The following is a 25,382-nucleotide window of genomic DNA, read 5'->3' on the forward strand; positions in this document are numbered from 1 at the left end:
TTGAACTCGGCCCATCCGCAACAAGCACTTTAGGGCGAATTGTACTTGAAATACGCGCCGCTGCCCGTGTCATGCGTCAAGTTCGTCTGCACGACACGGCCGTTCTTCAAGCTGCCGCTCTCAGCAACACCCCCATAAACAGTAGACCCATTCCATCTATGAAGCTTGTTCTCACCCGCCAACACAGTAAAGTTGGCCAGGGAAATCTCGTATCCCTGCTTGATTCTCGTGGTAGGAATACCGAAGTAAGAGGCATTCACAGCGTCGTAATCAATGCTGAGCTCAAAGTATCCTCTGTAAAACAGGTCTTGCCATTGCAACTCGCGGTTCGCAGCCGTAAGCCAAGCAGAGCCTGCATTCGCCTTTGCCAAAGTAATGTTCTGTCCGGCCGGGCAGGGCGAGCTGACGGCCGAGCCCCCGAACTCGGCGCCGACGGAGTTTACGCCCGTGTTCTGGTCGTACGCGTACTCGCCGAGCCAGACGAGATCCGACGCCCACGAGGCGTGCGAGTCACCCGCGAGGAAGATGTTGTTGCCGATATTGTGCTCGTATAGGGCCTGGAAGGTGCGGTTGCGGTTCGCCTGGTAGCCGTCCCACTGGTCGTAGTTCATGGGGTTCTCGTTGCCGTTTGACAAGCTCTCGTTCATGCGGCTAAAGATGATTTGGTTACCAATGACCCGCCACGCCGTGCCGCGGGTCGAACTTTTGCGCAGCGTCTTGTAGAACCAGGCTTCTTGGCGGGGGCCCATGAGGGAGCGGCTTGCTTCGTTGGAGATGGCGTGGATGTAGTCGGTGTTGGTGTAGACATCGGTGATCTAGAACCGGTATGGTCAAAATTGAACTCAAAATGTCGTGATGATCAATACGAAGGTCACTCGCGGGTAGGAATTGTACTTACAGCGCGATCATATTGGCGAGTATCCAGCATAACAAGATCGAACAGGTTGCCAAAGTTGAACTCTCTCCAGATGCGGAGGTTATCATCCATGTCAACCTGACGGAGAGGCACTTTTCGGTCGTTAGCATCCGCATCATTATTGAGATTGGTTCAAGCTTACTCCACTCAAAGTACGCGCGGACGGCGTTCATCTTGCGCTGATCAACTGAGACACCTCCGTCGGCGATGAAAGAAGCTTCAGTGTTGTTAAGCTCCGAGGCACCATCTCGCCATGTGTTGTCCGAAACCTCTGTGCCTCATTAGTGCCAACGTTGCGCCAGAGGAGGGAGAACAGCTACGAACCGTGGTCATCCCAGACCGTAATCCAAGCGAAGTTCTGGTGGCTGGCCAACAAGTCCAGATCTGTCCGGTAAGTTGCAATACGCTTGCGGTAGTCATACAATCTGTAAATCACTTAGCTTCATTTTCAAGCCTCAAAAATTGCCGCGAAATACTTACGTATAGATCTGACGATCGGGAAGAGGGATTCGCCCAATTGAGTTGCCCCAGCCGTACTCGCCGTTGCGGTATTCATATATGTAGTCTCCGAGGTGGACCATAAAATCAACCGAATCTTTTCGCACTGGGTTACCGTACGCGTTGAAGAAACCAAAGGCTTTGCCGAGTTAGTCAGGATGGTCTATTACTGCCGAAACAGGGACGACATAATGACGTACGGTAGTTGCTGCAGGAGTAGACGGCAAGCTTGATTGGCGTTTCTACACGGGAGTTCTTTTTAGGAATCGTCTTCGTGCGACCAATCGGAGACGTTTTGTTGGAGTTGCAAATTTCAAATTGGTAGACTTTCACGGACATTAGTAGTACTCTCTTTGAACAACGTTGTGGACGACGAAAACTCACAGTAGACGGTAAAAGGAGCCAAGCGCTTGGCCTCCACCTTGACCGTGTAATCTACATCAGAGCTCGTGTAAGCAGTACCCGAGTCGGCAACAGATTCAAAGCTCTTGCTCGTGCTGATTTTCCATTTCACGCAGACCGGCGAGTCGCTCTTCTTGACATAGTCCTCGGTGCTGTGGTCATACAAGGGAACGTAACCGCTCACGGTCACATTGCTCCTGTCATTGTCCGTAGTCGGAGCAGCTCGCGTCCACAGAATGACGCTATCCTCGTACGGGTCGCCAGAAGCCACGCTGTGCGTGAACTCGAGCTGCGCCGGACTCCAGTGCGCGTTGGCGTAGGTGCGCTTGGCCACCTTGCTAATGGAGACACCCAGCGAGGCGTGATGCTTGGACGGCGACAGGTAGTTGAGGTTACCAGTGAAGGCGGCCGATGCCGTGGCGGCAACGGCCAAGACAGCGAGAATGGGCTGAACCATGATGGCTGTGGCTGTCAGTGTCTAGCAAATCAAGGCGCCAAAGGATTAACCAGCAGGTTGCCAAGAACGGGACACCTTCAGAGCAGGCTTGGATGGAAGCCGCCATTTATGAGCTCTTATTTACATTTATTTCCAATCTGAAAACTCCAGGATGAGCTTCCGAAGCTTCCATCCTAGGCCGTTTGCTTCTTGCTCTGGATGGACGCTCACCACGTGCGTTCTTCAGATGGCCGGGCTCGTGGGTAATCATCTGGGCACTGATTGGACATTTGTTTCCTTGATGAAGATCAAAAATCATTAGTTTTCTCTCAATGACGACAACTTTCAGGAATTGTCACAGAGTAGCATACGCGAACCCCTCTTCTTATCCTTATAGGTTTGCCAGGCACGGAAATAAGTCCTCTTTGCGAATGGCATACGCAGTAACGCGGCTTACACGTGCGCTCGACCCCAGAGGTTATTGGTGCACGGTCTCGGCGCTGTGGGGCCGTCGCTCCGGTTCTTCGGTCCTGCGTTTTCAGCGGGGGTCCTTGTCGATCCGCGCATGGCAGCATCGCGAATGAGAGGCTGTAGTAACGTTCCATGGTTGAGTCCTTCTCCATGCAATCAGCAATGTCCTTGGATTAGTTCATTATTAAAGAGAGAGGTCTACGTGCTGTGGGAAAGAGTCGTTGCCACAGTCGTTCTATACACTCAGCATGTTTTTTTATCGTTCCCATCAGAAGCGCGTCTTCAAAAGATTGCCTTATATATAACTACCTTAGGAACGAAACAAAGTTTATAAATACTCCGTAGACAACACCTGTTCTGCTGGATACTACAAAATGCAGAGATCGCGAGCACACATACTTTGTTCACTTCGTGGATCAAGTTTAGGAATGCTTTGAGTAGGTAGAGCTTGTGACGTGTTACACCCAAATTGGATAGTTAAGGTCTTGAATCCATGGCGATCATGATTGCACTTCAAACAACTTACTGTGAAGGATCGGTAAGGCGTATTTCACCAGTCTCAGATATGGCGATTCTCTTCAAAGACTTGTCAAAGAAACTGGAGTTGAAACCGAAATACTTGCTGGCAGCAGCAAAAGACCACCAACACCGAAAATATAGCTAGAACTGCACATGGCTCAGGCAAGTACAATTGCAATTGAAACCATGACCCCAGCCATGATCCATATGAAAGCGAGGGGACTAGCTTGGTCGGAACCTCCAGAGTTCAGATCGATGGAAAGTTGTGCCCTGCAAGATCCAGAAAGCCGGCCTTTCTCTTTGAGCTTATCGAATGGCTCACAAGAAAAAGAGTTTTCTGGCCAGAGGTCAATTTCTTCCACACGCTGGCTAGCGGCCTCGTCACTGAGAGTATCCCGAAATTGGAAGAAGGAATTGCTTCAATGGAACATTAGCCTTCTTCATCTCATCGTCTGAGAGGATGCACGAGCTTACAAAAACGCGTTGGAAAATTCCCTGCCATGCCAATGAGTCCCATCGCCGGCTGAGGCCAGTAACACGACCGGATCATCTCACCATCTTCGGCGACTCGATACTCTGAAGACAAATTCAAGTTGTCGTTCCCCTTGATTTCGAGACGGAAGTTTTTCGACTAAGTTGCCTGTGATGGAACAGAGAGCCACACCAGCTCCACTTCATTGCGGACTGTAAGATTTCCTAGGTGGTCGAAGGGTACGTCGAGATGCTAATAGTAGTTGCCGCCGGAGCTGGTATAGCTTCCCACACTCAACTTTTCAAGACTCGGTAGCCGCTCAATGCCATTGAGGCTTTGCAAAGTTTCAATGTGGCCAATGGTCATTTCAGTGATCCCAGATCCGCCCAGGACGAGCGTAAAATTGCTTGTCGGTCCAGGAGAAAGCCAATCGAGATTCAACGAGTCGATTTTTGCGACGCCGATTTGAAGACGCTTCACTTGGTTGGCGTTGTTGATAGTTACTTGGTCAAGGCTGAGTTCCGGTTCCTGGAAGAATCCGTCCAAAGATTCGAGACTGTTTGTTCCAATCGAAATCTCTTTTACGACCGTTCCACCATAGCTATTCAAGCCGGTGACATTCCCAAAGGCGCCCAATTTCAAAGTTGCCAACTTCGATGCGTAGAGTCGCATGTAGGCAACTGATTTCAAACGATCAATGTCGAGACATTTCAAGCCGTCCAACTTCTCGATGGCGAACATGTCATTGACCGATGTCGATTCCGGGAAGCTGATATTGGTGAGCCATTCATGGTATGAGAAGTAGACCCTGCCTCGAACTTCTTTCAAGGTGCCGGAAGAGATGCTAGTGATCGGATCGTATCCGTTGCATGTCCTCCAGTCTTCTAAATCCGGGCAATCCGTATTCAGGAGAAGGTTACCATGGATAATCTTCACTCCCTCCAGATCAAATGCCGGGCTGGGCAATTTGGGATAGATGATGACATCTCCATAGATCTCGGGACAGCTCCGCAATGCCTCCGCATCAGCCAACGATTTGATGCTGAAGGAGCCACACTCTTGGCCGATGACTTCTGTTGGTTGCATATGTTGTCAGTCAAGTGACCTACGGGCCTTAGTTGAAGTATTCTTACGATGGTGCCCAACAATGAGGGCTAAGAGCAACGAATGTCTCAAAACCGGTGACCCGAGCATGTTGAGAGAATTGAATTACTTTCATACTCAAGTGATATCATTAATGAGTGGGCATTGGGTTTCCTTAAGACGATGAATCCCCCATGTTATTTCCAAAGCTCCACTGAATTGGCTGTTGAATTTGGCTTTATTCCGCCAGCAAAATAAGCTTAAGCATCGATATCAATTGGTTCGGTCAAATGCCAAAGCTGACTCGACTTGAAGCCTTGAAAAGTTGAACCTTAAAATCATTCCATATAAAGGGCACCTGAGGTCTTTTGCCCCTGGCGGTCTCCCTTTACAAGATGACCGATATCCCAAGGGAACGAAGTCACAGACATGCAGGGTCCCGCATACAGGGTCAGCACCTCGACCTGCCTAATTAGCCGTAGCGCAATAGGCTGCCAAGTCAGACTAGCCAAGGAGGACACTTAACCCGAAACCGAGAGGCCGATTCAAAAACGACCGGTCCGAACTGACCAACAAGAGGGCGTAAGGTGAATAAAAAAAATAGTAGCGCGTTTTTTTTCCTCGGGTTTTTTGCCCTCCATTTTGTATTAGCAATACGAACGAGGCTCAAGTAGCTTTGATTGGCCAAATTTACGCACCGCATTACATCTCCATTACATCAAGGTACCTCGAATCGCATGGGCTCCGAAACTGAGTTGCCCGGTTCTGCTGCCGTCACCACCTTACCCATCACAAGCAGGCAGCCGCATTCCGAGTTAAAAAAGGAAATCAGGAAATGGAAATTAAAAGAAAATTCAACGTCGCCAACGAGACTCTCCAGCTTTTCTAGATCAAGAAGATGCAAGTGAAACGTGGTATCGTGGCGCCACCCTAGTTTCCTGAGACGACAAGACGTGATTATAAGCATTTCGGCCTCGAAAGAGATGACCTCCTAGTGCCTGTCCATCTGCCTGGGAGTCAGCAGCTCTGCCTACAACTCGTATTCGGGCTCCTCGCCTTCTTGGGGCCGCTAAATTCCTAAATTTCAGGCGGACCAGCCTCTCCATCTGTCAGGATTGATTAGACATGGGAAAATCCGGTGGTTGGATTGTGGCTCTCGTCGTCGCGGTAACTGAAGAATTGGTTTCGGCGTGGAGAACGAGAGATGCGAGGAGAATTCTCCATTGTGAAGCCAGGTTTCTATGACTGTTAAATCACGTCGATTATCACTTCCGTTTTGGTTCCCACAGTATGGCTATTACGGTTTAGAGTTTCTCAGCATTGTGCAGGCCTGAGACAAGTTTTTCTACGACGGAAAAGCCCGAAAGAGGGTAAGTTACGGAATTGGTTAAAAGGCATGGCTGCTATCGGCTACAGACCCAAAAAAGGCAGCAAATGAGCGCAGCTGATGCTTCATAAGGCCTCCAAAGATGTTCGGACTCTTGCTGTGAGGGCTATTCCCGTTGAAACTGGCTATGGGTTTCGTATAGCTGTAGAAGATCAAGAAGGAGTTGATCGCGATTGCCATGATGCCGACTTGATGTTAGGGATTGACAAGGCGAATGTTTCGAGGGGAGAATCTAGATATTATTGCGATTCAGGTAGGATTGGATCCGAGAATCTAGAAAGTACAGTGTAGCGTTGTAAAGTAGCATATTGATCGTGAACGCAGAAGCTGGCTAGTGATGGGCGCAATCTTCTACCCATGAATAGCTCAATGTAAGTAAAGCAAGATACTCGATTCCTCCCCGAAAGCAAATCACTAGCATTTCAACAACATGGCAATACTCTTGACCCGTTTTACTACAGATAGCGTGTTTTCACTGACAGTTGCCCGCTGGGGCCTTTTGCGGAGCCAAAGTTCCGTCGGCCTCTGACTTATCATACTCCCTCATGATCGAATGCCATCCGTGACATGGTCGCTCCCGACACCACTTTCTGCGCATACACGCAACTCCTGGAGCAGCTTGTCTTGCTGTCTATTATTTATAAAGATATGAAGACGTCCAGATGAGCGCCCGGTCAATTTGAATCAATTTGGACTCTTTGGAACGTCTTTACTGACGAACTCTTTGCTCACAACTGGGTTTAAATGGCAGACGTTCTCAGGTGGTACATGGCAAAGCAGGAGGTCTGAACTCTTCAAGACTCTTAAGCTTCAACCTTATTTTTACACAACATGAGACTACAATTTTTCATAAATCTTTTCTTGTCATTGTTAACTTTTTCTCCTCCCATGGCATATTCATTTACGAAGAGAAACCCAGGTCGTGCTACGCTATCAAGTAAGGCATTGTATGTTCAAGCAGTGCGTGTGATGGAATTTACTGTCCTTCAATCTCCTTCACAACTCTCTTGACAACCTCGTCCAGATTCTCCTCCGCCAGACCAAGCTTGCTCAGGTCGGTGACCTTGGCGTTATAGTCACCGCCCCAGCCCTCGCGCATGTGGTTGACGTAGAAACCGACCAACACAGCCGCGTGATCGCCCTGCTTAAACTTCTCATTCGACTCAGCAACAACAGCCGCCGCATCCAGAACCTCAACCTTCCAATCCGCCTCTTTGGTGCCGGTAGCGCGCAGAATGCTGTCGAGCATGTCTCTCTGGCTAATGTAGAAGGACTTGAGATACACCGGCTTGTTGCGGAACTGCTCCAGCTCAGCGTCGGGCAAGCTCAAAACACCAGCAGTGCCCTGTCCGGTGGTGCCAATCGTGGTGGTGATGAATTTGGTGTTTCCGCCGTCAAACAGGCGAGCAGAGCGGTTCTTGATGTCGATGCCCCAGAAGCCCTGGCCGAGGGACCAGTCGAACCAAGGGTTGTTGACGATGGCGATCCAGCTCAGGCCCAGCTCCTCCACGAGATCGCGGAACTGCTTCTTGCCCGCGACCAAGGGGCTGACTTCGAGCAACTTGGACGGCGCCAGGTCGGAGCCGAATTCGGTAGGCAGGACCCACTTGACACCGGCCTTGGCCGCGGCGCGGATGAGGGGGGCCTGCGCCGTCATGTAGCTGTCGAAGCTGAGTTGCAGAATGAGCACATCCTGGCCCTGGAAAGCGGACACGAGGAAATCTTCGTCCGCGTAATCGCCCTTCTTGACGATGACGCCGGCTGGTAGTGCGGTGGAGGATTGAGCGCGTGTGACGGCGGTGATAGTATGGATACCCTTGTCGAGGAGGGCCTTGAGGGTGAAGCCGCCGAGGTTACCGCTGGCGCCGACAAATGCGATCTTGCGTCCTTGCTGTTCAGGCATTGTTGGAGACAATTGGTCGTGATATGGTGTTGACTTAAGGTTTGGGTTGGAGATTGACCTGAAAATGATGCTGTTCCTATTTGGATTCAAGTGTATAAAGCTGATTGTTCTGTTGTGTGGTGCACATTCCCATCATCTAGAAGAGGGCAGCACTCTTTCTTTAATATTTCTAACATCCTCACGGCTCATAGTGAGGCACAAAGGAACTTCTCCGTTTTCGCAGTCAACAATGTATTATTGCTTCCAGCTTCCGGATAGTGGGTAAGTCTTCAGAGACTTTTCACACTCACTCTCACCAGTCACCACCATGAAAACGCATCCGGTGGGCACGGACGATTCAGAGGTGGTGGTGACAACTGACAAATGGAGTGGCTGATTGCTAAGCTCCTGGGATGAGCAATGCTGAAAAGGATCCGAGACCTGCCCAGATGTGGCTGGTTGATCCGCACCGCGCGGCTCGGGAGTAAAATGGCCATATTAGGGATAACCCACCTCCGCAATGTCGGAATTTGAGTTACCCACTCTAGTCGATTTCGTGCTTTGCCTCTCCGCAGTCCCCCCATTCACTGAGTAATCAAGTTCCTGGGGAAGACTGTAAGAGGCAACTCGAAATTTCTGGGTCTAACTTGCCCTTCGGTATTATGCCGAGGAGGGATCATGCATATTCAACGTCTTGTGGTTGACTTATTCACGATACAAACATGATATTCGTATTGTCGGGTCATCTCCTCACCTTTGTCTCCAGTCCCTCGCGAACACGAAGAAATTGACTTTGCAGGCGGAGGATCGCAATTTCGAAATGTCTCCGGCTACGTCTGGTGCCAGCTGGTGCCCATCGGACAACCAAAGTCTTCTTCTGAAACGCGCTTGTGTTGTCCCAGCTCTTCCGGCGCATCGCTGACGACGTTTTGGAGACGCAAGCGCTCTTCCCGGGTCCATACAGTCAGTCTGCAGCTATCATCGACCATCGAAGCAGCAATAGCAGCAGATGCTTTCATTATACCTGTTCATTGAGCAGTGAAAAGTGGCATGACAGTGACCGCCTTCATCCTGGAGCGTTGTCAATCAGCCCTCAGCGTGCTGCAATCAACTTCGGCCATGGGCTACTGAGCGAGTTGTGAATTCACCAGCTGTGAGCCTCGTAGGCTCCCTTCGTAAATTGCCTGACCAGTGAGTGCTGGGTGAGCCAGCCATGGCGTCCGCCTCTCGTGATGGCGCCCGCTTCCAGCAGCTCCCTTCGGGGCCTTCGGGGCCGGGCTCCAGCTCCTCGAGGTCGTCCTTCGACTCCACGTCGGATCCCAACGATGCCGACGACGAAGCCTTCGCCCTCCTTTCCGATGGCGATGTCGCATCTCTTCTTTCGGATGACATTGAGCTCGAAGAGATCTCCGCAGCCGGACCATCCGCCGGCTCCGGCTCCCGTCCTGCCAAGAGCCGCTCAGAGATGGATCAACGGTTCCAAGATGCCATCAATGCCGAACGGCACATGACGCCCCGGGACGCCATCCGCGCCTACCCGATGGCCGTGTTCTGGAGTCTGGTCGTCTCCCTGTGTGTGATCATGGAAGGTTGGTTTGAAGCCCGCGGTGAACACCTCGCGAGCACTGCAAGCTGATGGACTCACAGGCTACGACACTATCCTCATTGGCAGCTTCTTCGCCCACCCAGAATTCGCCAAAAAATTCGGAGACGGTAAGGACGACCAGGGCCGAGATCAGCTATCCGCCCTCTGGCAAGCCGTGCTCGGCAACAGCAGCACGTTGGGCTGCATTATTGGCGTCATCGCCAACGGCTTCCTCGTCGAGCGGTGCGGCCAAAAGACCGCCCTCATCAGCTCTCTCTTCGTGCTCTCCGGCTGCATCTTCATCACCTTCTTCGCCACCAACAAGACCATGCTCATGCTCGGCCAGATCGCCTGCGGCCTGCCCTGGGGCGTCTTCGCGTCCTCTGCGCCCGCCTATGCGTCCGAGGTCCTGCCGTTGACCCTGCGCGTGTACCTGACGACGTGGACCAACATGTGCTTCATTATCGGCCAGCTCATGTCCGCGGCCGTCCTTGCGGGGCTGCTCCCACGCAAAGACCAGTGGTCATACCGTATCCCGTTTGCGTTGCAGTGGTCCTGGCCGGTCCTTCTCATACCGCTTCTGGTCTTTGCACCAGAGTCCCCGTGGCATCTCGTCCGGACCGGCCAGCTTGCCAAGGCGGAGAAGGCCTTGCTGCGGCTACAGAGGAGAAAGGTCGATAATCTGGACGCCAAAGTCCGTCTGAGGGAAATCGTAGAAACCGACAGGATGGAGCAGGAGCACCAGACGGGAACGACCTACTGGAACTGCTTCCGAGGCGTAGAACGTCGCCGCACCGAAATCGCATGCGTCGCGTTCGCGGGCCAGGTCCTCTCCGGCTCGAGCTTCGCCTACAACTCGGTCTACTTCTTCCAGCAGGCCGGCCTGAACCCCCAGGACGATTACAATCTCAACGTTGGCGGCACCGCGCTGGCTCTGGTCGGGACCGTCGTCAACTGGTTCGCGCTGATGCCGTACTTTGGCCGTCGCCGCATCTATCTCTGGGGCATGTTCAGCATGTCTGCGATCCTCTTCATCATTGGCATCCTCGACAGGATAGGCCGGTTGCCGAATGCGCCCACGTCACCTATAGGCTGGGTCCAAGCCTCTCTAACTCTTGTCTGGACCTTTATCTTTCAGCTGTCGGTCGGTCAGCTCGGATGGGCTATACCCGCCGAGGTCGGCTCCACCCGACTCCGACAGAAGACCATTTGCGTTGCGAGGTCTACCTATTATGTTATGAATTTGCTGGCCAATGCCTTCCAGCCATTTTTCATGAATCCGAACGCCCTGAATCTCAAGGGCACGACGGGTTTCGTCTGGGGAACATCGGCATTTCTCACCTTTGTATGGGCTTTTTTCCGCCTCCCGGAAACAAAGGGGCGTACCTACGAGGAGCTGGATTATCTCTTCCACAACAACACCGCCACAAGGCAGTTCGATACGACGGAGGTGGATGTATTTGACGGGGATTACGAGAAAGTGTCACCCCCAATGTCTCGATGAAGTCTCTCTATGCTCACTTCAAGGATTTACCTATTGACCAGGAAATAAATAGCGTTGACTAAGTTATCAGGATAGAAGGAAATGGCGAACCAGCGGTGTGAGAGTGGACCTGTCGACGTGGATATCGATACTTCATTCAAGAACTGAATAAAAAATCAATCTCTTAAATAGCACAATAGTAAGCCCCCGAGGGCCGAGTCGACGCATCTCGGAGTTCCCTTTCACATGAGGCCAAAGTCATTGGTCATTGATAGCTCCTGGCGAAATGGTGCAGAAAAGGTTCATAATTGAAGGGACTCCGAAGGAGATACGCACAAAATCCTGGAAAATCCCCATGAATATGTAGATAATAGACGGAAAATGTACAAAGATGAGTTAGAGCATCTCGAACCAGCTGCGTTAAATGCAATGGCTTTTCACTAGACAGCAAGCATGAATTTATCAGGTCCTTCTTTTCCCTTAAATGGTCTTACTATCCTACCAATACTTGCACTCAGATAACGGAGTTTCTAAGCTTCATCAATGCCTAACGCCAAAACCTACCATCATACCAAAGCGGGAAACCTGCACCGACGTAATCTACATCGTCGCAGGCTCGAACGACAGAATGGGGCCCAAAGCAGTCAAGCACCTCATCAAGCTGGAAGCAACCCACCTCACCATGGAAGTCAAATCTCTCTCTAAAAAAAAAAAGAGAATCCGACAAAGCCGAGGTCAAATTCACGACCAGGATCAAGCTTCGAAGGCGTTGCCGAGGCATGGCACTTCGGCATTGGTTCCATCGACTCCATCCGTTCCTTTGCCAGCAGATCCTTGTCTGAAATGGAGACAATCTACGCACATTTTGAGATTCCGACGGGTGCACTCGGTACTTGGACGGTATTTGAAGGCATGGAGACGTCTATCATGGTGAACATCGGCTATACAGTGCTCCTCGCCCTTCACCTCTTTTCCAAAGATGAGGAGAAAGCCCCCGGATGACACAAAGTACGTCGCATAGTTGACAGCGTGTGCAAGACCCCGGAACTGGCAGGATCGCAGCTTATGTTGAACGGATAATGGGCGGAACGTTGTGGGAGCATGAAGTTCCTTCAGACCTATCGGCATTAGCATTTGATCGGACAATAATGAGAGGGGTAACTTGTGGCTTCGTTAAACACTAATCTGACATACAAATCGGAAAATGCATCATCAAATCGTGTTTTCTGTAGAGATGCCGATTGTCTTCTAGTCCAAATTGAGACATTTTCCTTAAGTTGAACGGTACTATAAGCATCGTACTGCTCACTCCGCCGGGTACCTGGGAACAAAGTAAGTGGCTCCGACTACATCAAGTAATATAACATTCTGGCCTTGCCCACGCACGCTCAGAGTTACATTGTCGGCTCAAAGTGCGTCTCCTTGGTTAATCCTCTTTGCTGAATTTATGTTCATCAGCCTAAAGTCCTGACTTTTTGACTCGTCAACCTCGATTCAAATCCGGCGAAGCTCACACAACGCAGGGATCATAGCTCGTGGGTGACAGAATCTCCCCCGCACATCCACAGCTAAAGGCAGATACACCGTCACACAAAAACAACCCCGGTGTGCCTGGCCAAGTTCCAACACTTCCCCCCCACCAAAGGGCGTCAGGGCGCAGCCAACACGCTGACAAGCTTCCCGGAGACAAGACGCTAACGAGGCGGTTACCCCAACAAGTAACACCTGGAACGTCGGCAAGCGGGCAGAGCAACCACCTCCACACCACTGAGAGTCGTCACCTCGGTAATAATTAGTAGGTGCCATCTTTGGTTTCGAAAAAGCGTGGGCGTGCTGCGGATAACGGCTTGCCACGGCTATGGTGCATGAAGACGGGCCCGGATCTTGATAACAAAACAATGCGGGGAAAAGCTAGCTGTACACATGTACGATTCACCAAATGTCTCTATTCTCCATCAACCACCCCCAAAGCTCACTTCTTCACCCCGAATTTTGTGAATAATTATTCATTCCCCGTGCGTTGAGCTCTGACTATCACTTCCCCCCAACTTCTCCGACCTTCACTCCAATTTTACTTACTTCTTGGCTCTTCGCCTCCGGCATCTGGGCGCTTGTTCACTTACCCTTTTCCATATCGCCAAGAGGACAGGGCGCACACAGAATCAACACAGAGCTCTACCTTACACGGTCTATCAAGCAACAAAAGAGGGAGAAGATATCTAGAAGGATAATCACCGAACTGCATTGCTCTCTCACTTCACCAAGCAGACCACTTTCAACATGGCTTCCATTGTGGAGAAACGGGGAGGTCAAACCATTTACAAGTCTCCGGACCACATTGATATTCCCAAAGTCGATCTCCTCACATTCCTCTTCGGTGAGTCTCACCTTCACGCAAGCCTCCAACACGTCACGGGCCTCGGTCGATTGCGATTTTGCTCACAAAGGCAGACTCCCGAAACGAAAGACTGAGCGATGACACGGTCCTCCACGCCGACGCGGCAGACCCCTCCAGATCAATCACCAAGTCGCGCCTGGTGAAAGCTCTCAAACAGCTCGGCCACACCCTTCGGCACCAGTATGGCATCAACAAGGGCGACGTCGTGCAGGTCATCTTCACGGGTCACTACATGGCACCCACCGTCTTCTACGGCATCATGGCGGCGGGGGGTACCGTTGCGGCGTCGACGCCGTCCTCGACCCCGCCAGAGGTCGCGCGCCAGATCAACCTCACCGAGAGCAAGATGATCATCTGCAGCCCCGATCTCAAGGCACTAGCCGCTGCTGGAGGTACAGCTGCCGGACTACCCGATGACCGGATCCTCTACATTGGAGACAGCCACGAGTTCCAGCTGTTTGAGGCCAAGACGGATAAGCGAGTGTCTCTTTCGACTCAAGAGCTCGACTGGGAAAGAGTCACTGACCAAACGAAACTCGAAAACACTGTCGGTTGCTATATATACAGCAGTGGCACCACTGGTATCCCCAAGGCCGTCACGGTGTCTCATGCAAACATGATCGCGCAGACCATGGTCATCTCAACGCCGACCATAGAATATTACAAGACGCATCCAAAGATGGAGTTCATCACGCTCGCACATTTACCAGCAGCACACATCTCCGGTCTCCAAGCCTACATTGTCAATCAAACCTATTTGGGCGGCATCGTATACTGGATGAAAAAGTTCAACTTTGTGGAGTTTCTGGACTATGCAAAAAAATACAGAATCACAGCCTTCTTCAGCGTTCCGCCCATCTATCTCATGATTGCGAAATCCCCGCTCGTAAAAGACCATTTCGACACTGTGGAATTCGCCCTCACGGGGGCCGCTGCTCTGGGAGGCGAAACCCAAGCCGAAGCGCAGCGAAAAATGGGCAAGGGGAAAGCGATCCTCGGCCAGACGTGGGGTCTCAGCGAAACCACCGGCGGCTTCACGATTCTCCCCCGGCATCTCACAGATGACACTGGCAGCGTCTCCATGATTGTAGCCAACTGCGAGGCTCGACTCGTCGATGACGAGGGGAAGGACGTCGAGGTCGGACAGCCTGGGGAGATGTGGTGCCGCGGGCCCATTATCACCAAGGGGTACTACAAGAACGACAAGGCTAATAAGGAGGCGTTTGTCGACGGCTGGTTCTGCACGGGCGATCGATTGTCGTTCAAGGATGGAAAATTCTACTTTGTTGATCGAAAAAAGGTTCGTATTCTAGGGATATACGATGGAGAAAAGACTGGATGTTTGTGACTGACAACTCGCAGGAACTCATCAAGTATAATGGTTTCCAGGTGGCACCAGCCGAGCTCGAATCATTGCTGGTCACGCATCCGAAGATCCAAGATGCGGCAGTCATTGGCATTGACGGCGAAGGCACCGAACTCCCAAGGTACGAACCACACAGTCTGTTTTGGGGTGTTCAAATATTAACAATTTCTTCAGGGCCTATGTGGTTGCCGATAAGAGACAGATTTCTGCGGAGGACATTCAAAAGTGGGTGGCCCATCAGGTGGCTAGCTATAAGAAGCTTCGTGGAGGCGTAATCTTCATTGATGCCATCCCAAAGAGTGCCTCGGGAAAGATTTTGCGCAAGGATCTAAGAGCACTTGTCAACCGCGAGGCTGGTGCAAAGCTCTGAAAGAGTCCCTCTGAAAGAGACAGAGAGAGAGAGAGTAGAGTCGTTTTTGAGATGCAATCACCAGAACTCTATTGTTAAATCGCGGCCGTATATGCTTTGGGGCTTGACTCTGAGTCCACTCAGACCGTGCTGTCCCTGGATGTTGTGAACTTTAAACGTCAAACTTTATAGCTGAGTACTGTGGTTCAACGTTCTCACTCCAGGTACCGGCCACACATTGAAAACTAATTGTGCATCCAGTGGGGTCCCTCTCCATCTATCTCCGGTACATTTCGTTCTTCGATATATATTGATATCTCCTACCTGTCTTCTCTTCTTTTTAATTCATCTTGGAGTAAAAGATTACATCGAATTCTACAAGCTCGATCGACACCAACAGGCGATATTGCTTCAACAAAGCATTAATTGCCACCCTTTTCGACTCTTTCGACGGAATCCTACATTATCCTGATACTACATCTCAACATTAAATCTGAACCACCGCAACCATGGGACTTCGTGAGCTGATTAAAAGCCAAGTTTCGGGCCAAAGAAAAGCCCAATATCACCAGTCGCCATGCAATAGTAATCAGAATCTTACGGGCATCGCAAGTCAGTGGAGTATCCCGATGATGCAAACTAGCGCCGAACAATCGTTTGCAGCAGCTGGTCCGTCTGCCACTTCTAACCTGATTCCCATTGACCCCGAGGGCCTTCACCAGAGAAATCCTCAGCTTGACGCTATCCTTTCCCAGGCACAGTATACCATGGCAGAGTTGGCCGCCCGTGCAGCCTTCTTTTCCAACTACGCCAATCAACAACCTGCTGGTAGCGTCTGGGCTGCGGTCTATATCCCCCCCGAGGAACCAACGCCAACTTTCAGCATTAAACGCAAACCTCCTCCTAGCGGGCAATCGGATTCCCAGGAAATCAGCCCCGCTGTCATCCCGTCTGATATCACCACAAAGGACCTTCATCCAGGATCGTGGCCATGCACACCCAGTCCCAGTACCAGTCGGTCCAGCTCCCAAAGCCCCCAGAGAAGCGCAAGCAGCAGTCGCACAGGCTCTTCAGTCACGCTCGTGAACGGAAGCAATCACTCGCACGACACGACATGGCCCAGCAACTGCAAATCAGTATCTTCTATCGGCCGCCCACTTACAACCATTTCGGAGGAGAGCACATGCACTGAGAAAGCTACTCCGAAGGCAAGGATGTCCCAGCCCACGACGTATAAGAAGAAGACGAAAAGAACAGCAGCCCCTACGAGCCACTTGTCTCGAGGAACCATGCGAGAATCCTATTGATGGTGTGGTATTCGAGGAAGAAGGAGAATTGATAGAATTCGCCGACTGGGCGATTGCGAATGGGTGCATGTAAGATAGTCGTCTACTATGACGCATCATGAGGATTATATCAAGCAGTCCTTCCAATTGACCCAATAAACTACACTCCACTTCTGAATAATTGTACCTGTGCGAAACGTATCAATCCGTCCCGATGTGAAGGTTATGTATACCTCTAACGGGTAAAAGCTCTCCTAACAGGAGATCTCGCTGACACAGGCCGTAGGGCTTTGGTGTGTATGTGCTATATTTAACGCCGTGACTGTTCTCCTGTAGGACATTCAGCATGTAGGACGTCTATAAAAATGCTACAAATCAACAGTTGCACCGCAACTTAGATTTGAAAACATACTGTAAGTCCTAGGCACTAGATATCGACTGGACAGCCCTATTGGATGTAATCCAAGATCGTCTTTAAGGCTTGGTACATAATTAACATGATGTCGCCAGCGTGGGCACCAGGGCCGAGCCTAGCTTCACCAAAACCAGTAAGCAGTAGTGGCCCAGCCGTAGGCTTCATCAGGCTAGAAAGGTAGATAGTCTGGTCTTCGAGTTGCTTGCGAGGAACGGTACTCGAGAATTCATTTACTTCCAATTTCTGGAAGAGGCAGTCGTCGATTGCCCGAAGTAGCAGATTGTCGGGATGAATATCCGATCTCGTCCCAGCTGCGATGCCCAGCATGTGTGTTTATACCATACGCATGGGAAGGGCGATAGCAGGGAGTAGACACGCACCACAGTGTACAGATTGTACCTCTGTATGCAGGAAATCAATCGCTTCGAGAAGCTCCTTGACGAGCATCAATTTGTTAACTATGGGATTACTTGTCAATTGAGACTGAATGCATCGCAAGCATTTGGTCGAATCGTTCTTCTTTTGTCTAACTTGGGAGTTACTTCCACGTAGCCGTAGCAGAATGAACAATGGAGAAACAGGTTTGAAATGAACCGAGTCCCGCTTCGATATCCTCAGCCATCTAGAACACAGGGAAAATTGGGACATGCATGAACCACCTTAAGCTGGGGTTTTCGCCGAAAGACTCGTACCGCGGATCGGGCACTTATGATTTTGATCCTTCGAGGAGCTTCATGTCTCATTTTGCCAAGTACGGTGGATCACGTTGACGATCCAGCCGGCCATCTGGCTGCGCCAACCTGCATGAACCCCGGACGACTAGCTCCAGCCGAACCACTCCATATCGAGAAATGCACAATGTGGCCTGGGCTCAAGATCTGAGGCTTTTTTAATCATATGGTCGAGACAGTGATCACATTCATGAACTTGGTCACAATTTGACCAGGCTGAGGCTGACCGGCTGACGTTCTCGCCCACCACCTTGCAGCTAGTCCCGCCAGTCAGGCGAGCTCGCGAGGAGGCGAGACAAGGCGATCTCGTCTTTCTCCCCACCTTCCGATTGCCCTTGAGGTCAGTTCATCCCATCTTAAACATGCTATAGTTGTCAGAATGCAATGTTACCTACCACCCCTGTTCCAGACCCCCCAAGCATCATCAAGAGTTCTTTTCCAATGACAAATGATTTGAGAGATATCAACCCAAGCGCCGCGGATCGTCGGTCCTAGTCATTGGCTTCATGGTCCACCTAGGAGGTAAACACACACACACACTGCTGACCAGTAGACCAGGGGTGTTCAGATGGAGTCCGAGGTACCTGCACTGACGTGACATAGGTAAAATAGCCAGTCGGCACACACGTGTAACCCCGGCAGCGGGGCGGGACAGCCCGGCAAGGGAGCGGCTGCGGGCCTCCAGTCCGACAGACCTGGGGTTCACTCCCAAAAGTGGGGGTGTCGCCATCGCCGGCGCGTGTGTAAGCCTTCATCGACCCGTGGGGTCCATACTGGTGCCAGCATGCAGTTCGTCTCTCGCAGTTCACCGCCATCGACCGCGAGATCTAGAATGTCTCACTGCTCGCCTAGATTAAGGTTGTGATACGGTAGAATGCGGACTTCTTGTCGGCCGTTGGTGGCAAGGGAGCATGTAAGTAAGTCAAAGGCGTCCCTAGAACCGGGTATCGTGTAGAAACTCAGAGCCGATCTGGCAAGGGAGAGACAACTTTTGCACTCGCATGACAACGCCACATCCGTCAGCCTGAATCTAGCCTTGAAGACCCTTGAAATTCGGACTTGGCAATAGAAGACCTCTCCGAAGGGGTGTGCTCCATGTTTCGCAGCGGGGAATAACTATTGGTGGTTGGGAAGGGACCACTTCTTTTTTGCTGCGCGGATTCTTGGGTGATTTTCGAATTTTCATCCCTTGCGAGAAAACGCAACCCCCCTGAATGATCCTGTATCTTGGTGAGAGCGTCATTCGTCTCCTACGATTCCCTGGCGTTCCTTCAAGCAGGCTCTCGCTTACTATGCAGGGGAGATCCTATGGCTGTACGTGATAGGTGTTCGGCAACATTCCCTCCTACTCATCGGGCAACAGATCATGACGTGCTCAGACTATGAGGCCTGGCTAGACCTCACGATGAAAACTTGGGGCCATTTCTGAAGATTATAAGTAATCTTGTGTTTCGTCTATGTACAGGTAAAAATGAGAATCAAACCATTCAGACTCAAACTCCGAGCCTTCTAGTTCATCCACTTCTCACCATGCGCTCCTCACTCATCATATCCGCCATTGTGGCAATCACTCCGGTTTTGGCCCTTACCAGGTCTCCCGCACCCACAGTCACAAATGGCCAATATGTCGTCAACGGCTACGCATATGCCAAGCGCAAGATTTTCAACTTTGCGAGTGCCACCACCCTCCCCGATGGCCTCTACAAAAGCACCTGGAATATCTCCGACCCACCAACCCATCGCTTCGACGCGTCGAACGTCGTGGTCGGCGGTGGCTACATGAACCTGAAGGTTCCTGGCGGTCAGACGGCAATGCCCTACAGCTCTGCTGAGGTTTCCACAACCTTTGACGTCAATTACGCTTCTGTCCGTACTGTTGCGATATTCAGTGAGCCTGCTGGTGTCTGCAACGGTAAGTCACAATTCCGACGTCCGAGGATCACCAAACAATGCTGACGAAACATGACAGGAGCATTCTTCTACCAGAGCGATACCCAGGAGACTGACATTGAGTGGCTTTCCGATCCAGCTTCCCTCAGCAACCAGGGAACTCGCTACCTCTGGCTCACAAACCAGGATGCCGACGGAGATGGTGTCAAGACGTACAACGCCGTCTCACCCCCTGCCAACCCGACTTCCACCGAGCATGAATATCGTCTGGACTGGACTCCTGGCAGTGTCACCTGGTACGTTGACGGTGTCCAGGTTTGGACTACCACCGGCGATGTGCCCAGCGCCACCGGTCCCTGGGTCTTCAACAACTGGTCCAACGGCGACAAGGGCTGGAGTGCCGGTCCTCCCGCCACTCAGGCGGACTTCAAGATCAAGGATATTTACATATACTACAACCAGTAAGCTATGGAAGATTTACGACTTGCAAAAGTTTGTTGTCAAGGATTGTGTTGTTGTCTCTTAACATGAGCTAAGGACCATCTGATATGCAAGAGACTCAATAAGTCCATATTCGCAGCGTTATCTTGGATTTTTCACACGAAGCTACATTTTTGTACGTCAATTTAGCGCTCATTGTAGCCATGATTAATACTTGAAGGAGAATGAATGAATCATCACGCTTATCTCACCTACTTGTTTCGGAAAAGTTCATGTCTGCGGTTGGTCCGAATGATTGGAGTGTGGGAAAACAACAAATAAGGCCTGGTGCATGCATGTACGTGAACAACAACAGACCATACTTCCACCATGCCTCCAGTCGATTTCACGTGGTGTCAACTCAGAAGTCGGAGTTAACAAAACTCTAAGCATTCGGCTGGGATGTACATCTCAGCGCTTATAGCTGATTTTTTGATCAACATTTGATTACTATCGCAGTGTGAAGATACTTGCAACTCTACCTGTACTTCTTTCACCCCCTGTTAAAACCTTGATTGCCACGAGGTCAGATCCGAACTTTCGAATAGATTCTATCAATGAGGCTCAGGAATGTGGCAACATTAAACCTCTGGCATTTCAACGGTCTCGCGAAGGAGCTCAAAGCCGTTATTCTGTTGATTGTTCCGTAGCTACGTAAATCCAACTACAAAGTCCCAGTACTTCGAGGCCTCCCATTCGGAGTCACAGCGCCACCATGTACTGTAAATTAAGGATCTTGCAGATTTTCTTAGCTTTTGGAAACATGTGCGTCCACTTGGGCATTTGAGGTTAGCCTCGGAACTTTTGCCCGGATTGCAGCACCCATGCAGTAATTATCAGTCGATGGGTGAATCAAATGTGACCTTAGATCTTGCCTTGCGGCTGTAACTGGCGATCTCAACGATCACAGAGGTCTAAGTTGATCTGGTGGAACATGACTTACAACGTACACTAGGTCCATCACGTATTTTATATCATACTTAAGGTCGTACACAGTGCATAAATTAAGACTCGTCTCCTGTCTTCCGGTATGCCACATCCGTCATGATACAGTCATGGCGGGGCTGGAGATGAACTAACCAATCCTCCGAACGTTTCGTTAACTTTCAGATCTCGGGACAGCCAAAATTCGATGTCCCTACAATAGAACATCGAGCTATCATAAATACACTCAATCGTAAAAGCTTCCGTATAAGGACTGTGCTATCATAACTGCCTCACTTGACCCAGGATTTCGTAGTTTTGTCAGATCACTATTCCCGTATGAGTTTTCAAGGCCGATCCAAAATAGACCTATGCCTCTCAATCCATTCGCAACTCTTTGAATTATTGGAGGGAAATCTTTAGCTTGACGAAGCTTGGCAGTGAAGTAGCGGGAGAGTTCATTTTGGTACAGTAAGCAGAGTGACCCAATGCACAAGACTTCACGAAGGTTGAATACTAGCTGACCGATGAGCCAACGTGGATAAGGCTTGGCTTGCAGCGTGCCAAGTCTCATTCCATTGTCTCTAGTGGTGGCATTCAGCGGAGAGAGCTAACCATGCGTCCATGCCACTTGAATGGCATGGCGAGAGACCTTGGCAATCAACTACTTCCCATCACAACGCCACCATGACCCACATTCTATGCTCTTGATGATTTTCTGTCAACTTTTGAGCAAGCTCTGAAAAATCGCAATCTCTTGAACCATGGCCGACAATTATCTTAAATGAAGCGAGACATGCCGATATGTGTCCCACTGACAACGATGCTTCTCACCTTGCCAGATGGGTTTGAATGAAGTGGCTTTGTAATTCTGTCGAGATACTCTTCTTCAAGCTCCTTGTCCCATCCAAGCCTCTGATCCTAGAGGAATTTGTGATGCCTGTTCCCAATGGTTCAGAACTTGGACGATGCTTTCTGCCTAGGGCGGAAAATAAGAGTGGCCCCGGCCACAATCACAAACCAACACTGCCCCCCATCCACGTCCACGTCGATCCTGTGCCCTTCCCCGCAACATCGCCAGCCTCGCGAGAAGAGTTCCAGTCTTTGATCCTAAAAAGGCCAAGCTTTTTGCTTTCCGGGGAAAATCCCACCTGTTTCGTTCCCGCAAAGGTCATGAGTGGGGTGCGGGGTCCGGGGTCGCGCCGGCCGGTCGGGACGAAGCCTGGCATTCAACAGGCCGCCCAGCGTAAGCACCTCGGTTAATGCCAAGCTTCGCCAAGGGGCTTATGAGCCCATCCTCGAGCACTGATTCATGGAATTTGGGGGATAGAATCTTCCGCTCCATGCTTCCTGCTCTTTGCCATGCGCAGCTTGGCGATCTAGTGGATAGCTCCAACGACGGTAGTAATACAAGCCGAGAAGCTCTTCAAGCTACGTAGTTGACGGATGACATAGCTTGGAGAGCTTCCGGAGCTTGGGAACAAGAGCACCAGGATCTGACGTGGTGTTGGTATAAGAGGAGCGAGAAGCTCACAGAAAACCTCAAGTTACATCAATCAGTGATTCCCAGTCTCCCTAGTCCTCAATTGATTGCTAGCATTTTGTTAAGCCTTCCCACGCCAGAGTGCCCCTATTCAACTTCTTCACCGAGGTCGCTACCTGCAACTTTCATCATGAAACTCAGAAATCCCTCAATTCTATCACTCCTGCTTACTCTGGCTCAGGCTGCTGCCATTGAACGCCGCCAGCAAGGGGACGGTCCTGGCGGAGGCGCGGATGCGACACAGGGCGACCTTGGCGAACGGCCACCACCCCGTTTCCCGTTCCCTATCACCAAGTTTCCGGTTCCGAATGTGACTGTCGTCCTCACGGAAGCCATATATGTCCTTCCTGGTCAGGTTTTCGACGGCGGCATGAAGCGCTACGAGCGCGTTGAAGGCAGCTGCAATGAGCAAGCTGGTACGTCCAGTTCTAGTGTCATACAAATGCGACATATTGCGCACTATACTGACGTGGATGGCGTATCCAGAGGGTACGGATGCTGATGCTGTATTCAATCTCCTCCCCGGCTCGACGATCCGCAACGTCATCATTGGGAAACATCAGGCTGAGGGTATCCACGCACTTGGCGATGCCTGGGTAGAAAATGGTAGGACAGTCTTCTCGGCGTGGAAGTACCAAACTGACCTTATAATAGTGTGGTGGGAAGATGTGTGCGAAGATGCGCTCACATCAAAGGGCTTGAACACTCAGCTTAGAGTAATCGGTGGCGGTGCTCGCAATGCCACTGATAAGGGAAGAATACCTCGCGGCGTCGGGATCAGTGAAACTTGTGCTGACGGTCGGGCAGATCTTCCAGGACAACTCCCTCGGCGGGAAGTACAACATCACCGGCTTCTTTGCCGATGGCTTCGGAGTTTGTCAATTCTGCCTCCAGTCAGCGAGAAATCTTTCTAATCATATCTCGCAGACTTTTTATCAGTCTTGCGGTAACTGCTTGAACCAGTCAAAGCGAAACGCTACCATTCAGAATGTGATTGCGCTCAATGGCAACAGGATCGGCATCGTAAGTGGTCATGCCGGGATTGATGATTCACCGCTAAACTTTCCCTTTCACAGATCAACCCCAACTACGGCGACGAGATTCGCATTAAGAATACCCAGTTGAAGGGTTTGAAGGTGACGGTCGACAAAGAAATTGCGAACAATTTGCAGCTCGTTCCAATCACGGTCGGCACAGGGCCGGACGAGAAGTACGCTCTGTATAACGAGACGAGAGACGCTATCACTGAGTGGGAAGGCACTGTGGAGAACGCATACGAGCCTGAGGAACCGTATGAATGGCTTGAGGCCTACTGGCCAGATGGGTTCAATTGATCGCCCTGGTACGACATTTGGTGATGCTAGAGCCTGGAGGCATGACACCGTGGACCAAAGTTCTTCATGGTCTCAGCTGGAGATGGTTCAACCTTTCTCGAATACTACTAGCACAAATTAATAATTCGTTGAATGCATCGCGAATTTTTTTCCAACGTTCCTGGATTGGTCTTGGTTAGCCAGTCACATCGCCGATGGCCCCGATGGCCCGGCTTACCCGGCCCCGATTGACCCACCTAAATCGGATCGATTGATTCTCCACTTTGTCGGTCCGGCACCCGAGTCATCGCAATATCAACGGATTTGAATGTCATTTGAATTAGACAGAGGACAGAAGTAGACGAAAGTTCCTTGAGAGTTTGGAACAATTTATTTTCCAAACATCCATTTTTACCAAGACGTTAGTGCCTATCAGGGAGACAGCCAATTCGCCGCCTTTCGCCCGTGTCGACTTCTGGGTTAGTCCGACGAAAATCATGCAAGCTCTCCTCTGACGATCATGTTCTTTATGACATCAAATACGACTGTTTCAAACAGTCAAAAAAATGTCGGGGAGGATAGAAATTGAGTTGGACGCGCTTTTCCGAAGCCCTGCTAGCCTCCCTTGGTCGTGGGACAACACGCCACTGTATCGGAATGTCTGACTGCATGGGCCTGCAAAGCAACCCGCGTCAATGGCCTCGTCTGCCCGCCTCTGCCATCTGTTCGATGCAGGCTGCGACGGTTGGCCTCGCTTAGCTCAACTGCGGAGAAGGCCGGGCGACGACTCTTGAAACTGCAAGGGTCGAGATTGCGGATTAGAAATTGCAAGCAAACAGCTCTGCAAGTTGCGGTAACTCCCTGCTCGATTCTAATTATCGGAGGAGGCGCAGTAATCAATGGGTAGCTGCATGCAGGAGACGGAATTGGAAGCCACCAGCGACGTTTGCTCGAAATCAACAATGGTAACGGGTTCGTCCCTTGCGAACATTCCATTGCCGCTAGCGAAAACGGCGTTGGCATCATTGGCTGCATTCCACAGAACCTCACTTATCGGAACAAAGGCGAAAGTCTAGGGCCAAAACACATCAAAATTCGCAGGCTCGTATCAGCAGTCTCGGCTTCGGACAGATTCAGCTCAAGGGGGGGAAGCTGATCATTTTCTTTTTCGGGTTGATGATGCACAAAGTGTTCGTCCACGGGACCGAAAGCATCCTCTTGCACCAACAGGGCCTTGGCGATGTGCCCTGGCAAACAGTCCAACCAGCCAACCTAAGACATGGTCCACGCCGTCATAACTAGGAGCGCAAGGGATATAGCTACCAAAGCTTTCCACCCTTCCTCCCGCATAGCCCATCTGGTCCCAGCCATTCCTTTTCCCCGTGGCGACTGACAATCGAATTGTGACTTCTCCCCGAACTTCACTTCACGACAGGAGTCTGTCCGCGAAGCTCTGCTGGTGAACTGCGACCACAACAGCGAAGGACACTTTGTTGATGGGGGAGGAATGTGGGATAGGAAAACAACATGAGCTCGCCAAATCCCTACATCAC

At 50.9% G+C, this 25,382-nt stretch overlaps 7 protein-coding genes across 7 annotated transcripts; 4 read left to right on the plus strand and 3 right to left on the minus strand.

The window, feature by feature from the left end:
• Positions 1 to 29: 29 nt before the first annotated feature.
• CORC01_09817 (PhoD-like phosphatase) lies at positions 30 to 2,273 on the minus strand (the record flags this gene model as incomplete). The annotated part of the gene is made up of 7 exons (XM_022621446.1): positions 30 to 815; positions 899 to 1,008; positions 1,059 to 1,187; positions 1,241 to 1,341; positions 1,397 to 1,553; positions 1,615 to 1,740; positions 1,799 to 2,273. The coding sequence occupies 7 exons, from the start codon at positions 2,271 to 2,273 to the stop codon at positions 30 to 32; spliced, it is 1,884 nt and encodes a 627-aa protein (XP_022472060.1).
• Positions 2,274 to 3,966: 1,693 nt separating this feature from the next.
• CORC01_09818 (uncharacterized protein) lies at positions 3,967 to 4,800 on the minus strand (the record flags this gene model as incomplete). The annotated part of the gene is made up of 1 exon (XM_022621447.1): positions 3,967 to 4,800. One exon carries the CDS (start codon positions 4,798 to 4,800, stop codon positions 3,967 to 3,969), a length of 834 nt encoding a protein of 277 aa, XP_022472061.1.
• Positions 4,801 to 7,160: 2,360 nt separating this feature from the next.
• Positions 7,161 to 8,087, minus strand: CORC01_09819 (uncharacterized protein; the record flags this gene model as incomplete). The annotated part of the gene is made up of 1 exon (XM_022621448.1): positions 7,161 to 8,087. The coding sequence occupies one exon, from the start codon at positions 8,085 to 8,087 to the stop codon at positions 7,161 to 7,163; it is 927 nt and encodes a 308-aa protein (XP_022472062.1).
• Positions 8,088 to 9,279: 1,192 nt separating this feature from the next.
• CORC01_09820 (sugar porter family MFS transporter) lies at positions 9,280 to 11,155 on the plus strand (the record flags this gene model as incomplete). Its single annotated transcript, XM_022621449.1, has 2 exons — positions 9,280 to 9,655; positions 9,714 to 11,155. 2 exons carry the CDS (start codon positions 9,280 to 9,282, stop codon positions 11,153 to 11,155), a joined length of 1,818 nt encoding a protein of 605 aa, XP_022472063.1.
• Positions 11,156 to 13,414: 2,259 nt separating this feature from the next.
• On the plus strand, positions 13,415 to 15,268 carry CORC01_09821 (AMP-binding enzyme; the record flags this gene model as incomplete). Its single annotated transcript, XM_022621450.1, has 4 exons — positions 13,415 to 13,511; positions 13,586 to 14,832; positions 14,895 to 15,019; positions 15,073 to 15,268. The coding sequence occupies 4 exons, from the start codon at positions 13,415 to 13,417 to the stop codon at positions 15,266 to 15,268; spliced, it is 1,665 nt and encodes a 554-aa protein (XP_022472064.1).
• A 3,941-nt stretch (positions 15,269 to 19,209) lies between these two features.
• Positions 19,210 to 20,034, plus strand: CORC01_09822 (uncharacterized protein; the record flags this gene model as incomplete). Its single annotated transcript, XM_022621451.1, has 2 exons — positions 19,210 to 19,591; positions 19,649 to 20,034. The coding sequence occupies 2 exons, from the start codon at positions 19,210 to 19,212 to the stop codon at positions 20,032 to 20,034; spliced, it is 768 nt and encodes a 255-aa protein (XP_022472065.1).
• A 2,612-nt stretch (positions 20,035 to 22,646) lies between these two features.
• On the plus strand, positions 22,647 to 23,850 carry CORC01_09823 (polysaccharide lyase family 3; the record flags this gene model as incomplete). The annotated part of the gene is made up of 6 exons (XM_022621452.1): positions 22,647 to 22,932; positions 23,003 to 23,122; positions 23,171 to 23,232; positions 23,324 to 23,389; positions 23,444 to 23,539; positions 23,593 to 23,850. The coding sequence occupies 6 exons, from the start codon at positions 22,647 to 22,649 to the stop codon at positions 23,848 to 23,850; spliced, it is 888 nt and encodes a 295-aa protein (XP_022472066.1).
• Between the last annotated feature and the right edge of the window lie 1,532 nt (positions 23,851 to 25,382).

Source organism: Colletotrichum orchidophilum, assembly GCF_001831195.1.
Source record: "Colletotrichum orchidophilum strain IMI 309357 chromosome Unknown Scaffold_91.1, whole genome shotgun sequence".
NCBI classification, from domain to species: domain Eukaryota; kingdom Fungi; phylum Ascomycota; class Sordariomycetes; order Glomerellales; family Glomerellaceae; genus Colletotrichum; species Colletotrichum orchidophilum.